At 48.4% G+C, this 17,418-nt stretch overlaps 1 protein-coding gene across 6 annotated transcripts in view; it reads right to left on the reverse strand.

The window, feature by feature from the left end:
- LOC126534729 (uncharacterized) overlaps positions 1-17,418 on the reverse strand; it is a 104,879-nt gene that overhangs the window by 27,163 nt on the left and 60,298 nt on the right. For all 6 annotated transcript variants that reach the window (XM_050181976.2, XM_055072568.2, XM_055072569.1 and 3 more), the window contains one exon: positions 7,589-7,605. In XM_050181976.2, coding sequence (XP_050037933.2) covers positions 7,589-7,605 — 17 coding nt within the window. The remainder of the gene's footprint in view (positions 1-7,588; positions 7,606-17,418) is intronic.

Genomic DNA, 17,418 nt, shown 5'->3' on the forward strand with positions numbered 1-17,418 from the left:
GTATTCGAGGGCGTTTTCTTGCTCGGTAAAATACTATTCTATAGCATGTATTGAGCAACACAAAGATGTATAGGGAGATTTTCATGTCGCTCTACAATTTTGTCATTGACTGTTTTCATGTAATTGTAATATTTGAGAAAACTAGTTCATCAAGACTAATGATCTGATTATACAGAATCAGCGTAAATAATTTGAGTATCTCCAAGCGATTGCAAACAACATTACCTTGGTTCGGTCCAGCGACGTGGCATTCACATATTTTTATGCCCTGGCTAAAGTTATCTGGGACACCCCTGTGTATTCATGCTTGTTTCTAAGGAATGCCAGTTGGAAGTCAGTGCTTGTTCTTGTCGCTTCTTTTTGTGTTCCGTGTCAACTTTCGCGCTGGTTATATCATTATGAGATACCACATAGCCCGGTTTCACAACTTGAAGTTTGAGGGTGGGCTAACTTGAAATTTGGGGATGGGGCAACTTGAAGTTTGTGGAATGGCAAAGTGAAATTTGGGGGTATACTTATGCATACTTAGAAAACTCCAGCGGAGTTTCTGCGCACTTTTCTGCTGTATGCAGCTCGGGCTTGCCACTTCCCAGCATAGTGTGAATAAACTTCACCTGATTCGGAGCAGCTTAGGAGAGAGCGATGCACTCAGGCCAAACTTTGGTTTAGATAACGAAACTAAATAATTCGTTTCATAATTATAAGAATGAGTCGTTTTTATATACAGATCACCTAATTGTTTAATTTATCAGGCATGAATTATTGTACGATAGAAACGTTTGTTTGAGAAATATATTAATAATTCAGATTACCTAACATGGTCGAACTAATGTCTGGTACAATTAATGATTCTTGAATATGCTCCATTTGATATAACTTTAGTTACTCTTGTTTGGTGTAATAATTTAACATAAATTATTTAACTAGCCTCACAACACTTCATTACCGTCAAATTATGGTTTTACGCCTAGCTAATTTTATTGTAATTATTGTTATTAGTCTGCTAACCTCAATTACTCTTACATCTCTTCAGTATTCATTACACGACATGACATTATATGATATATGACATTATGACGTGGCACTGTGTTCACAGTACGCAGTGTCAACAGAGCGACAAAGACGACGATCAGCTGCCAGACCAAGGAGACGACTTAGTGGGGCTAGCCTACAACCATACTGGTTGTGCCGGCCATATCTTTGTAATAGTAGACATGGTCCAATTGAACCTTAAAATTTCGCTCGTTTCATTTTTGGTCGAGGTGCTGGATACTGCACAAGAAGGAACTCCGCAGCAGGCTTGTGCTCGGCCGTCCTACAATGCTGGCAGACGACCAGGCAGCTCGGTCGAGCACGGTGTCAGCACCCGGGCCGTCAGCGTCCTTGACGCCGCGATCGTGAGTTCGCGATCGTGAGCGGATCGCGATCCGCCCGACCTAGGGCACCGACAGTGTCGACGTGGAAGAATGGTCTAGCATATATGAACGCGTTGCTGCGCCCAACCGATGGCACCCGACAGTAGAGAGTTTTAGCAGAGCGTTTACGGTCCGCTCCGCTCAGACCGGCCTATCACAACAATTGGCAGGCAGCCGCTCAGCAAAACGCTACTGGGAACACTGACGCGCGTGCGCACAGCACACATAGCGGCAGCGGAACGTGGGACGCTGACCACGTTCCGCTAGGAGCCTGATTTAGCGGTGCGTCAGGGAGCGTGTAGTTGCTTTCGTAATCGTTTTACCGCCAAGCTGAGAGCACGTCAGTGGCATCTCTGGAAGGCGCTCTTGTTAGATAAGCGAAATCAATGCATTCTGTGCAGCCACCGGTGCGCGTGAAACGTGTGCGGAGCGGAGCGCAAGCAAACGCTCTGCTAAAACTGTCTAGTGATGCTCGCCGTTCTTTCTACCTCCAGGGACCAGCACTCACCTAGTAGGACACACATGAAGAAGAGCTGACCAGCTGAGACTCCCGCAAGCAAGAACCATGTGACCTCGTAGGCAAGGTCAATGGTCACAAGATAGCCGCTACGAAAGGCCTATCATGTCGAGCTCAGAAAGATACAGAGTCATGCATTGCGTGCATCGTTGATGTCCTAGCTCTTTGCCACGGCGTCGATTCCCATATGCCCGAGTCTCACAAAGTAAGGCATGTTGTGAAAGACATCACAGATGATAAGCTCAACTTTCTCGTTTTTATAGATTGCTTGAACATTGACGAAATTATCTATGAGTGCAGGTGTTTCGAAGAGTCAAAGAGCCGTCGCACTGCCCGAAAGCTCTTGCGGCTTCCCAACACCACTGCTACGCCGTCGTGCGAAGACGCTCATTCGTTCTTTCAGTCATACACTACAGATAGCGTTGTCCGAATTCTGCGACACGAAATCGAGGCTACTTCATCATCTTCTTTTATACGCCCTTCGGAGGATACTCAGTCGACGATCTCCCTCATCCAAGTCCGCGAAGAACTGCCAAACGCAGACATTCAACCCATGTGCTCCGTAAGCCGCTCCTAGGATAGACCTACTGCCCATCTTCATTGACCTCGCCCGACGTTTGGACGCTACTAGATCCGGCACAATGACGAATACCTGACGACATGCACATATGCTTCCGACTGTTCGCCAAATCGTTAGCCCTCGTCTTTCCGCTCCACGTTTTACTACCACCACAATGACAACCTACTTCCTCCATTTGATGCTCCCCATGAACCGACATACTGTGACCGCGGCCTTTCTGCGTGCACCAAACAGTCAAAACGCTCTACGTCACCTTGTACGCCTCATTCGCCGCACCATTTTGTACGCCTACCTCCGGAAAACTTGTGAATGTAGCGTCCGGGTATGAAGCTGCATTGGAACTGCAAATCCTGTCCTTACGTTGCCGGCAGATCAGAACCTAATCGCTGTGGAAGTTGACGCCCTACCTGTAACTGACCTGATCGATACCGGCACACACATCTCATTCATGAACGCTGATCTCCGGAAGCGGCTCAAGAAAGTGCTCCCATTTGCCGAGTCCTCTGTTGTAAGAGCCGCTGATGCGGATACTCCCTCTGTGCTGGGAATGTGTGCCGCTCATCTCGACATAGCTCATCTCGACATAGACGTTGGCGTTTGTTGCACATCTGTTCTGCTCCACGCACTCGGCGATTGCCCGACGTCAGCCATAGCCATGATTTCTTATCTGCTCACTCATAAAAACTGACTGCTCGGCTGGTGCAGTCCAATTTGATTTCCCTCATGTTCGAGACCTTCCCGACAAACTGCAGACCAAGCTATGTTGTGGCTACTTTGTTCGTCCACAACCGCAGGTACTGACCTGCATCACAGCTGTGCCCCACCCCTGTGTACCTGATGGTGACTGTGCTGCCACTTCGGGCATTTATGCCTTACTTTTGCATCACGTGTATTTTCCTGACAGCATTGTGACCATATCGGCTCACATAACTTATCTTCCGTCCCTGAATGTCCCAGTCTGCCCTTGGGCACTACCCGAAGGCCTCTGTCTGGCCACACTGTCGCCTTCGTAGAAGCACGAACTCTCTTCTCTCTCGTTTCGTCCTCCTTCCACCAACTCTCCCGCGGCCTGCAACGCTCATTCTCCATGATGGTCTCCAATGCACGAGGACGTTACCGAAATGATAGCCCTGGACCTTTCACCCACACTAGCTGACAACCTTCGTCATCTGCTGCATCTCATTACATTTTTGACATTCACGGTCGGCCTTTTGGACAAGGTTGCCTTGTGCAGCATAGCATACATACCGCCAATGCACCGCCTATTCCGCCCTATCGCATGTTACACACCTATCGCCGAGGATACTATTGTATACTGCACACCAACGATATTATTGCGCCATCGTGCCTTTGAGCCATCTATCCACTGCCGCACATTAACACCTCGTTTGACTGCCTACACGGTGCGACGTATTTCTCATCAATACACCTGCATTCTGGTTACTGGAAAATTGCCGTTGACGACATGCACCATGAGATGGCGGAATTAGTACGAGTCACGTCGTTTGTCTTCAGCAATGTTTCAGCCACCTTCGACCGAATGATGGACTCGCACTTGCTCAACTTTAGGTGGCCTATGAGCCTCTGTTATGTCGACGATGTCATCGTGGTATCGGCATCCTTCGCAACAATACTTTGGCGCTTTTCGTCTGTTCTCTAAGTCTTCTGTGCTGCTGGGATACAAGGGAATATTTCGAAGTGCCACTTTGGTTGTCGCCAAATCACTGTCCTCGGTCATCTCGTCGACTCATCTGACGTCCGCTCCGATCCCACAAAAATTCATGCTGTTCTTGATTTTCCTGTACAAACTTGTGCCAATGACGTCCGCAAGTTTGTAGTCTTGTGCTCATATTTCCGTCGATATGTCAGAAATTTCGCGTACGTTGTTCGGCCTCTGGCATTCCTCCTCAAGAACGGCACCCCCTTTTCATAGGCCCTGACGAAGCTGCTGCTTTCGAACGCCTGATAACAGTGCTCACTACAACGCCAATGCTCGCTTACTTCAACCCATCTACCCCATAGAGATCCGTGCAGATGCTAGTGGCTGGGGTATTGGCGCTGTTTTAGCTCAGTGCCATTGTGAGCATGGCAGAGTTACTGTGTACACAAGTTGCCTGCTTTCGCACGCTGAACACAATTACTCCAGTACTGAGCGCAACTGCATTGCACTCGTATGGGCAGTGGGTAAGTTTTGACCGTACTTATACGGCCGACCTTTCGCTATGACGACCGATCATCACGTTCTTTGTTGTTTCTCGACACTGAAAGATCCAGGCCGCTGGGAACTACACCTTCAAGAATTCACGTACAGTGTGTTGTGGTATTTAAGTCCAGTAGGCTCCACCAGGATGCAAATTCCTTGTCTCGGCACTCATTCGACGCTCCACACTCCCATGACGCACCTGCTGGAATATTCGTGCTCTCCGCCTTCCACCACATCGGCCAGGAACAAGAACGTGATACATTCTTGCACCACCTTATCAGCCACCTTTGTTCTGACCCATCAAACCCTTCAGTTCGCAAGTTCCTCATTCTACACGGAATTTTGTACCGCCGAAATATGCGACTAGAAGGACACGTACTGCTGTAAGTCGTTCCCTCTCATCCTTGGGCGAGTGTACTGGCGCAACTTCATGATGCCTCTACTGCCTGCCACCTGGGTGTTTCCAGGATGTATGGCCGTGTCCGGCGACGATATTTATGCCATGGAGTCTACCGTACCGTGCGAGGTTATATCGCTGATTTCAAACCGTGCCCGCGTCGTAAGAAACTTGTATTTCTTCCGGCTGAAACCCACCAGCTTATTGATATTCCCAGCGAACCGTTTTATCGTGTTGGCCTCGAACTATTGGGCCTTTTTTCTACCTCCAGGGCTAGACCTAAGTACATTACCGTTGCAACGGATTATTCCACCTGCTATGCCATCACACGAGCCATACAGACCAGTCGCGCTACCGACGTCGCAGGCTTCTTGCTGCAAGACGTCATCTTACACCACAGAGCTTCTCGCTGGCTCCTCAGAGATAGGGGCACCTGCTTTGCACCTTGAGTTGTCGAAGATCTACTTCGCTCTTGCGCCACAATACAAAAGCTAATGACAGCATACCCTCCTCAAACGAACGGCTTCACTGAACGCCTGAACTTAACGTTTACAGATATTCTCTCGATGCATCTCTCCTCAGATCATATTGACTGGTACGCGGCCCTCCAATTTGTGAAGTTGGCGTACAACGCGCCACGTCACGCCAGTGCTCTCCACTTGCTCTTCTGTCTCGTCTTTTGACGCCACCGGACACTGCTTTTCGAGACGTTCCTGCCAACTGCTCTCGAGTACGCTCGCGACGGCATAGCGACAACGACTAAGGCACGTCAAATTGCCCACTCTCGCCTTTCTGAGTCACAAGCCAGATAGAAGTCTGTCACAAGCGTCTGCATGATGTTAAGTTCTCTACCGTCGACAAGGTACTTCGGAATCCTTCAGGGCGTGTAGTCCTATCGGAAAAACCTGCTCTACCGGTACTGTCGCCCTTACCGCGTATCCGATAACTCGGTGATGCCACATCTTAAATAGCTCTACCCGATGCTTCCCCCTCGTTCACGTCATCTGATTTTATCCACGTGGTTTGTCTCAACCATACCATGCGGCCGCCACCTAGCAGGCGCCGGGTGGGCACTTTCGCTGCCAGGGTTTATGTCACGGCATCACGAGTGCGACAAAGAAGACGATCACCAATAAGCCGAAAGAGACGACGTAGTAGGGCTAGCCTAACGTACCGCCATTCTTATTGTACCGGCCATATATTTGGAATGGTAAACACTGTCCCAATTAACCTATAATCTCTGCCCGTTTTATTTTATAGTCATAATCATAAATCATCAGTAGCCATACGTTATCATAAGGCATTCTCATGTACGTGATCATTTGATCATCTTTAAGTTTTGCAGAACATTTATAAACAATCTGCTACAGATGAAATATTTCTACTCCATGAGTTGTATTATACGGAGAGGAGGGCAATACTTGCACAACACATCGAACACATATTCAGTGAACTAAACAAATCTCCTAATTATCTTTTGAATTATTTATTTCACGACACATTGAAATTTACGAATTGTAGCCAGTGAGCGTGCAAGGCGTATCCACTTAGAATTAACTTCCACAATGACATTAGTTTGGAGACATGCGCCATCAAGCTTTTCCTAAATGCATTGTTATTCCACTTTCTAGTTCAACAAGACGCAGTCTTATCAATCGATGCACAAGAGTAACTGGAACGCCGATGTATTTCGTCCCACAGTTTGGAAAATCATGTCTCGAAGCTACCGTCATGCTGGAAATTCATTTCAAGTAGATACACGCTCACCGGCTACTGTTCGTAAATTAGAATATGTGCCTTAAGGTTTTCCGCTAGAAAGCGAATTCGTTTTTTCTTCATTATTTGAATGTGTGTTTCGATTTCTCGTGCTCGTAATGCGCGCCTCTTCGACCAATCCACTTCAAGGACAAGAATTATATTGTCTGCCACAGGAAGCTTTTGAAAATTCCATAAAACATAAAAATTATAGCCCTGTATAGCTCCTTTGGGCCTCATGTATCTCTATGCGTGCAGTGCATCGTGTAAACCGTTAAAGAGAGACAGTTGTACAGACGGGCAGATAGAGTCTTGAGGGAAGTAGCCCCAGTATGCTCACACATTATTACACGCTGGAAGTACCGATCAACTACAGGGCGTATATGGGCAATTTGACGTTTCCACTTCGCTTGCGTACCTAGCGCGGTTTGTCAACAGCAGACGCTGCGCTGCAGACCCTAGTCTTTGAGCAACAGTGAGGCGGAGGGGTATTCAGCAAATTCTAGCAGGCGCTTGTCTATCGACAAAGCCTGGCTATTCTGGCCGCCAATAGATGACGCCACCAGCAAACGAGCTTCCCCTTTCTGCCAATTGCTGGCGTTCTAAGCAGCCTCTGCACACCATAGGCTACGCGCTCGCGTGTGCCCTTTCACAAAGGACCACCGTGTACCTGTACCAGTCATGTCATGAATGTCAGTCATAAAATGGTATGAGCACTTACATGTCCTGCCACTGATTCTGAAAAAGAAAGACAACAAGACAACACTTGATTTACTTGCAGATTTTAAAATCATTTTTCTGCAGTTGACCACAAAATTAGAAAGCTCGCGTGACATTACTGTGCATTTCATTGTGATAATGAGTTATATTGGCTAATATATCCAGAGGTAAACTACCTTCAATATAACACAAATTGCCTATGACCATTCGATATGGACTAATATGGACACTTCGAAGAAAGGCTTCTTTGGCTGGCTGCACTTCAAACGCATTTATGTTGAGGTTGCTCTTTCGTCGGCTGCACACGCGCTGGTATTGTTCAATTTGTTACGCGGTAAAAGTAACTTCAGTGGGTAAATAAAAAAGGAACACCGCAAATATTCACGGAGGCATTGTTAATTGCACAATAGAGTAGGGTTAAGTGCTAAAGGTGCATCCGGAGAAACACAAAATAAGTTTAAGACAGCAAACTATCCTTTAAACAGCCTATAAGAAAAGTTTTACTAGAACAGAAAATGAAAGCTAACCATCCACCTTTTGAATTTCGCGCAGAAACTCCAGAGCTAGTACGTCAATATGACGCACGTCTTGGATCTACGACCGCAGCTTACAGCCACTGGTACGCTATTGCTATAGATCCTGACGCCTGCTTGTACGTCAGTATCTGCGACAGCACCTTACGTCGAGGCAACGTCATCGTCGGGATTTTACAGCAGCAGCCTATTTTTATGCTCTGTAAGCCTAACAGCCCGTCGGTTATTTGCCCTAGGAATTACATGACGTGCCCAGCACCATTTCTTTCTCATAATGTCAACTAGAACATCGGCTATCCCCATTTGCTCTATGATGCGCACCGTCCTTGTCCTGTCTTTTAAAGGTCCCTTCACTAGGCCCCATAGCAAATTTGGGTTATGCGCTGGAAGTTGTTATGTGTCCTCTAGCGAACGTCCTGCCGCACATATGTTTCAAATCGGCTCAACAATAGCCGAGATAGAAATATTTCAGTGCCGCGAACTCATGATTTCAGCAGGCGGGCTCCACTGCCAAGCAAGACGCTCTCTCCACTCGCGCTGTCTAGCCTACGCAAGCGAAATTCCTTCCCTTTCTTCTCCGATACTGGAGCTCGACGATCGCATGCGTCACAGGTCTCGCCTTCATTTATTTTTTGTTCTTTGTTTTTCTTTCGGCGCTATGCACTTCCGCCGACGGCGTCGCACGCGAGCTGTTGTCTCGTTCGCGGAGCGGACGATATTGCGCGCTGTGTACAAGGAAACATGACTACCGATATATTTCAGTGCTACACGAATACTGAGGCTGAACAAGTGGATCACAATGCATGATCACGCGCTGGAACACGGTAGAAAATGGCAGAATTTTGGTACCTGAGCACGTGACCGCACCACCGTGGGAACAAGCAGACGAAGCGCAAGTACATCTCTCTTGCTTCGATGAGAAGTAAAACAAAAACACGCATACAATCCGTCTGTGTGTTTTATTATTTGTCTAAACTTCAATTCGTCAATTCAAGCAGCAGATCGCACAGATAACAGATGTCTTGAATAATTATCGCAGTTACGTGTCGCCACGAGGGACGTCACACTGCGGACACGACTACGTAGCGCAGGGGCACGACTACGTCACCGTCCGGCTTGGAGCGCGGCGACCACAAGGAGAAGGGAAAACTGCATTCGGTTTGAAATTTCAGATCGTTCCGCGGTGCGTAGCGATCTAATACTTTGTAGAAATGATTGTTATCGCGCTATGTGTGCCCTGCACTTGTCAGCTCAAAATGGCTAGACCTGGTGAAGGGCCCTTTAACATTGTGCACAGCATTTCTCGTATCATCGCTCTTTACTTTACTTGTCCTTTACTTGTTCTCGAGCTCATTTTTGACGTCCTAACTACTCCCCAAATAGTTTGTTAACGGCAGAATACAATGAGTGCACAAATTTTTTTCAATGACATTGGCAAGTGTCCAGTCATGATTTGGTAATGTCTGCCGTATGGACTATACCGCGTTTTTTTATTTGTTTGTATATTTCCTTCTCGTGATGCGGGCCCCCTCTAAGTACATTACTTTCATGAACGTGCTTTTGCGCAGACTCTAGAGGCTGACTGGCAATCATGATGTCTTGTTACATTGCCAGTCTATTGAACATTACCTTTTCTTCTGTATAATATTCGGCAGCTCTACTCTTGTACATCTTCGGTTAAGGTCTCCAATTACTGATGTAAAATTAATAAAAGGCTCAAGAGACGGAAAATTGGACTTTGTCGGCGTGATTAAATTTTAGTCAAAATGGCTTGAACCCTCAACCTTTGGATGGAGTCTAACTGATGACCTTTTGTGTTCATGAAGGCGAAGTTAATTTAGATAAAGGTAATTATGGCACTCGAAGCAAGGAGCTCTGGTTGGAGTCGAACCCACGTCCTTTGGTTTCAATGAAGGCGAAGTTAACTAAGAATTTGCAGCGCACTACTGGGTGCGACAATGGTCCGGTCAGAAAAGACGATAAGGACACGCCCGGCACGGTGACCATGCGCGAGCAGAACAATCGGCAAGGCTTCCGTGTGATTGAGCTGGCTCGGCTGAAAATGTAATTTGCGGACACCAGAAACCCGCGTCTGTCTTGTTTTTCTTCACAGACAAATTGGTGACTCCGGACTTTGCGTTATCCCTTTCGCTCCAGGTGCCGCAGCCGCTTCACTGGGCCTACCACTGCAAGGAGCTCGAGCGCGCTGTCTTCGCAGTCCGCTTTTCCATCTTGTAAGTCATCGCCTTGGATTCTCCCGATCAAGTACCGTATCAAGTATCAAGTATCAAGGTCACCGCTTTCAAGCTTCCAGAGTTCTAGTCGTCAGACTCGGAACTTTGTTTCCTTGCCATCGAGTTTTTGTTCCGTAGCCACCGCCTCAGTTCGCAGATGGCCATGTTCGAACACATAGCTGGTGCGCTGGCACCGACTACTGCTGCGATGGTTCGCGATGTTCTACACTCCCCGCCCGTCAACCGCCCCAATGACCACCTTAAGGCGACACGCATCAAGCGCACCACTGAATCGGAGCAGCAATGTAACAGAACTTGTTACATTGGAGGAGCTCGGAGACAGCAAACCAACCGGCTTATACCGCAGCATGTAAGGTTTGGCTCGAGACGGGGCTCCTTCAGCCGATAGCGAAAATCTACGGGAACTTTTCCTGCAGCGCCTTCCACCGCAGGTCTGCATGATTCTGACCGCATGTTCATTCTCGACGTTGGAATCTCTGGCCAAGTTGGCTGACAAGATTATTTATATATGTCGGTTTCCCCTCCGTGACCACAGTTCATCGCCATCCTGATCCTCCGTCCTATGATACAGCCGATGCCGACAGCTATGCGTGTCTCCTCGAAGCAAACGAGGAGCTTACACGGCAAGCAGTGCAACTGACAGCTGAGGCCGCTGCCATCCGAACTCGCCGGCCGCGTTCTTGGTGGTGACCTCGCCGCCCAAGCCACGGTCACTCTTGACGCTGTTTTCCTCCTCCCGGTACGCTTTGCTAGTACCCCCATCGCTATGGCTCTCGTGCAAAGCAGTGCCGCCAGCACAGTTCGTACGTGGGAAACCGTTAGGTCAAAAACTTAGGGCGATCGCGGTTTCCGGCCCCGCGTCCAGTCGCCTTTTTCACGTTACTGAACGTGACACTAAAGCGTGATATCTCGTCGACAATGGCGCCGTGCTTTGCTTGCTTCTTGTTACATTGGCTGAGCACCACCATCCTCCCGACTGGCCTCATCTCGCCGCGGTCAACAGATCGACCATCCAGACCTACTGCCAAAAGTCCGTGATCTGCCTCAGAAGTACCTCTGGCTGAATTTTGGCCATCGTGGGTGTGCGCCAGCCCATCATCGGAGCGGGCTTTCCTTGGCACTACAAGCTTCAACCGTCCTTGCCGAGTTTGCGAACGTCTACCGACACCCATCCTTTCAGTCCTGAGTCGCTCACAGTGTGACACATGATATCATCACGACTGGCCCTGTCGTGCTCCCTCGCGCTCGCCGTCTCGCACCGGATTGTCCAGCTGTTGCCAACAAGAAGTTTCAACACATGCCTGACCTTGGCTTCCTTCGCCCCTCCTCCAGTCCTTGGCCCTGGACACTCCATATGGTGTTCAACAGGGCCACTGTCCAGGATCGGTACCCAATAGCTCACATTCCGGATTTTTCGGCGGCACTGCACGGCTTCGCCATTTTTAGGAAGGTCGACCTGGTGAAAGCCTTCCAGAAGATTCCTGTGAAACTCTCACATATTCCGAAGACCACCATTATAACACCCTTCGGCCTGTTCAAATATCTGCGCGTGCCTTTCGGACTTCGAAATGCGGCCCAGACCTTTCAGCGTTTCGTTGATCAGGTATGACGTGACTTCACGTGCTCCTTTGCCTATTTTGACGACATCGTCGTCTACATCACCACTGCCGAAGCTCATTAGCTTGATCTACGTCAAGTGTTCGCAAGACTCAGCAAGTTTGGTCTTGTTGTTAATGGTCCGAAGAGCGAGGTCGGCGTTATGGAGTCGGATTTCCTCGGCCATCGCATCAACGCACACGACATTCGTCTACTCGCGACCTGCGTCACAGCCATCCGTAAATTTCCTCAGCCATACATCACCAAAAAAATTCGTGAATTTCGTGGCCTCAGCAATTTTTGCCGCCGCTTAATTCCTCGCTGCCCCAATATATTGAAGCTTTTCCATGGCCTTCTCTCGGGCCTCAAGACGCTGAATACTCCCGTGGCCTTGAATGACACTGTAGATCGCGCGTTTAGAGGCATCAAAGGAGCCATATGCAGTGCGACGCTCCTTCTCCTCCCCGAATGCGACACGCCAGAATCTGTCATGGTTCACGCATCGAACACCACTGTCGGCGCAGTCTTGCAGCAGTTCATTGCTGGTGCTTGGCAGGCCGTCGCTTTTTTTTTTCAGGAACCTTGCACACCCTGAGCACCACTACCGCAGGTTCGGCCTAGAGCTGCTCGCCATTTATTTGGCTGTGAAGCACTGTTGACATTTTCTCGAAGGGCGCTCCTTCCATTTTTTTCCGACCACAAACCATTGACTTCCGCCCTAGCCTCCGGCAGCACCTCCAAGCGCCCAGCGACATCAGACAGCTCGCCTACATTTCTGAATACACCAGCGACATTCGTCACGTTAGCGGAAGATCTAAAGCCATCGCCGATGTGCTTTCTCGCGCCGCCATGCATGCAAGGTACCACGGCTGACCGGTCGTCCACTTCACGGCCATGGATACCGCCCAGATTATTGACGCCGAGCTCCAGCTGCTTTGCCGGAGTGGTACCTCTCGGGTGTTTGAAGATGTCTTGCTTCCTCGCTGCGACGTAGCCCTCGTTGTGATACATCGACCGGACATCCTCGACCTTAGGTACCTCGTCCATACCATCGGGCCGTCTTTGATGCTTTCCATTTTGCTCATATTGCCATTCGACGCAACACAGCGACTGGTCACTTCTCGTTATGTGTGGCCCAGTATCGACGTAGACGTTCGTCGCTGTCATGCGCGTGCCTCAACTGCAAACAGTCTCAAGAGCCTTGCCACACTACGACTCCTCTTGGCACATCCTCGTTCCCGGACGCCCGCTTCAGCCATCTGCACATCGATGTTGTTTGCCCCCTTCCTCGTCGCGAGAACCATCGCTACCTGTTTACCTGCATTGACAGGTTCACCAGATGGCCTGCAGCCCTGCCCCCGTGGACATAACTGCGGAGTCGGTAGCTCGAGCACTCATCACACTGTGGATTAGCCCGTACGGTGTCCCTTCAAACATGACAACATGCTGTGGTCGCCAAATCCACTCAACATTGTTCGCCAATCAATGGCATTCCGACGCTGTAAAGATCCATGACGTTACGGTAAGCTGGTGCGGCAAGTCGACCGTGGCAACACCGCGCGTTATTCATTTCATTGCCATAGGGATTATGCGCATGCTCTAGGTGCATTTGCAAGGCCAGCGACCCTCCGTGTTTTCCTGTCGGTGTTGCCATCGACGGTGTATGCACGGTCCACACGCGGAGGCTTAGGCGGCCTCCAGACCATGCGGAATGCGTTTTGCAGCAAACGGAGAAGACGGAGAGGACGCACCGTCAACGCATCGCTGAATTGGCTGAGTAGTGGAGCCAGTGCCTCATTCTGCCTTCCACGGCTGGAAAGAGCAGTGTGCGCACGCAAACTATACCACACTAACACACCATTACAAACTTTAACACACTTGAATATAGCACATCTAACCAAGATATGATTATGAGGCATGGGGGACTCCAGAATAATTTAGACCGCCTGGGGTTCTCTAACGTGCACGCAACACAGGGTACACGGGCATTTTTGCTTCTTGCCCCATCTAATTGCGGTCGGCGCGACCGGGAATTCTATCCCGCGCCGAACGGCAAACCAACTACGCCCCCACGTCGGTAAACACTAGAATCTCTGCTAAGTTGATATGTGTACGCACTGCTCTGAGCAGAAACGAGCTTACGTTTTCTGGTATTTCACTTGGCGCTGAATACCGCGAACAGTTTCCCGTCAGCCTCAATAGTGAACAATCGTGATGCGATGCCTGCAACGTCACTTCCAGCGCTCCGCTTCACTCTAGCATAGTCTGGAAGCTACCAGGGCGATGTTGCTTTTGTGATGCAGCAGTTCCCTTGCGTGCTACGTCACCTAAACTTGACACGTCCGTGTATGATTCGAAGAGTTAAAGCGAAGCCAAAGAGCCTGTTATCACTTTCGACGCTTCGCCCCCCCCTCCCTCCTCCTGGTGAAAAAACCAAATTTATTGTTAATTGTTAAATTATTGTTAATCTAAAGAAAGCAAGCAGTTGGTCTTCTCGTATCAATTATCAGTGAGCTATGGCACAAATGTCGCTACGTGGAAGCGAAACTTTTTTCGCCTCGTCCCTCCACTTTCCGGGCATTCTGTGTTATACCGGGTGTTTCAGGGAACATTTTCAAAATTTTTAAAGGTTGCCTGTGGTAGGAAGCACAATTCTAGTTCAGGAGCTGGCCTACTCACACAGGGAGACATTACTAGCACAAGAATTAAATGCATAATCGACATAAATAACGAAAAGTCTTCAATTAACTTTTCAACTAATTAGCATATGGACCCTATTGCGATTTACAAATTCTAACCATGGAGTTCGCAAGGCGGATCTACTTGGAACTAACCCTCAAGGTTACTGCAGTTTGCAGATATTAATTTCAGAACTTTGCGGAGATGTGCATTGTTGTCCAAGTAACTCAATAATACGTCGTTTTATGCATTCAAGGTCAAAAGTAACTGAAACGCTAGGTCATGAAGAACGCACAACTATGCACAAACGTTTCTGGGATGGCCCAGTGGCTCGGGTTGCGTAATTCGTGTGCTAACGCTAGCTTCAGTGTCATCTCTACGAACCCAGCTGATAAGCTCATACCGAAGAAGTTTTTATTTTGCTGATGTACAATCCTGCCCTCTGAGAACTGCCTGAAAGAAATTGCCCCATAAATGTAGACTCATTTGTTTGCGAGTTATATATTTTTTTTTTGAACTTTTGAGGCTAACAATCGGGTGTTATTTTTAAGCAGCGAAATCGGGGAGAAATTGAGAGTTCTCTAGACTGCCACGAAAACAGCGTAGAAATCGGTAGTACCGCTGTCTGACAGCCCCAATTCTGAGTTTTCTGGTAAATTTTAAAAACGCTGAACGCAAGAAAATATCTCCCTTTGGACACAAGCGTTTTGTTTCAAAGGCAAAGTCACGCCCATGAACAAGTAATAACAAATAGAGCTACTCGCATATCATGTGAAGGACTCACCTCTACAAATCGTGGTTACCAGGCGCTATCACTACAGTTAAAAGAAGCCACGATAACATAACGCAACAAGCAGAGACGGGTTTCGCGAATCTTTCTTTTTTCTTTACTTTTTTCTCTGCACGTTTTAACAGTAGTGTCACGTAGAAGTGACGGCGAATAATACAGCTGTAAAAATGGTAATGACCAGACTGGCTTTTCATTGCGCAAGTTTGTGCCCACAAAAGCAAGTTACAGTCAAAGCACAGCAGAGCGGAGAATACAGTCGGCGATCGTCGAATTCGCATCTGCGGGTCAAGCGCGTCGGCTTTTACACATCAGTCATCGAAGGTTCCAGAGTGATCGCGGGTGCCGGCGTGTCTTCCAGAAAGTTCTACATCATTCGGGTCGCGCGATGGATTCAGATTACACAAGGCTCGGTGACGACAGCGGATGTAACAATCGATAACTCTCGAGAAACTTCCGATACATGCAGGCGCGTAATGCGCTGTGCGATAACATTTCTTAGGTGGTGAAACGTGGTCACACGATAAAGAAAAGCAAGTACAGGTGCTCCCAGAATAATTCGGAACGCCGGACACGCAGCTGTTCGTTGGCGGAGCGCGCCGGCGGATAAATACAGACAAGATTTGCGCATGCGCGGTCTCCCTAGCGAGCAAGTTTCGCTCCCTAGTGCATCTAGATTGGCGTTGCCTTGCTCCAAGAAGGTAGCGCTAGGTGCCCTTTAGCATTGTGCAATGGGGGCTGGGCCAATGAATGTCTGTAGCACAGCATGAATGCACCGTAATCTATAAATAAAGGCTTGTGGATTCCTTGCAGCGTATTCTCGCCATGGTCTCCATCCCGTCTGGGATATAGCAATGCTTTGCGTTATTACGTGCTAGTGAGGCGGCTTGGCTACAACGGCATCGCTGCCTTATTTTTCCGCCATGTGAGCCTGTCCTGCGCAGCATTAGCTCTTAGTAAAATATCTCCCTATCCATGTTACTACTAGCTTTGTAATACGAGGACAATTTCCACTATTACATGACCCCTCTTAACGGGTGTGTCTGCGATAGCGGCAATAAAAGAGTTTACAAAATGAAATAACGCAGCACGTTCATGAAGGCCAATTTCACGCACAGGAAGTCATTTCATGCAAAGGGCACTCTAATGAACTCTTCACGACTCTAGTCATTTATTGGCGCACCCCGTTACGTGGTTCGCATATATTTTGCGCCAATCAATCACGGAATCTGGACCATTGGTAGCGAGTATCCCTACGTATTGATCGCGTGTCGGCGTTTGTTGGCGAATATACTCATTTTCATACTCATTTTCTTTTGCTCAGAGGAAATATACAATGATACGGGTGGCACTGCCTAGTCGGGCAAATGTTTGCCTTTAGCCGTGTCCTTTAAGACAATCTGTTCATTGTCTTAAATAAATCAATAAAGAAAGAAAAATAATAAAGGGTAGGCTGTGTGAGCTGCATGCAAAAAAAAAAAAATAGTAAGGAGAACATAGTAAATCTAAACAACAGGAAGAACACTGGGTTTATTTTTTACACAGTAAGCAAAAGGAATCGAAACGTAACTGTTTCGTCTTAAGCGGTTGGCATGTTCCGCTATCAATATCTCGCGAATGCGCCGTCCACGCGAAGCGCAACTTGTACGCGGCGTGGAATTAACTCGTAGAGCGCATCTACGAAGTCCCTCCTCTCACCAAGGCGCTTCCACTCGCGCGTTACGGCGAGCCAGAGCTCGTCGGCACTGGCCCCTCCCAGATTCAGCTTGGATAAACTTTCCTTCATCATGCCCTACACGTTCTCCATAACATTGAAGTCTGCACCTTTCGGAGGCCAGTCAAGAACGCGAACACCACGTTCTTGAAGTTTTTCCACAGCTCTGGCGGTGTGCACCGGGCTCAGGTCTTGTTGGAACAAGTAGCAGCCATCTTTAAATGGCCCGTCCACAGCGTATGGCAATAGGTGGTAGTCCAGAATTTC

This window comes from Dermacentor andersoni, chromosome 7 (assembly GCF_023375885.2).
Source record: "Dermacentor andersoni chromosome 7, qqDerAnde1_hic_scaffold, whole genome shotgun sequence".
NCBI lineage: Eukaryota > Metazoa > Arthropoda > Arachnida > Ixodida > Ixodidae > Dermacentor > Dermacentor andersoni.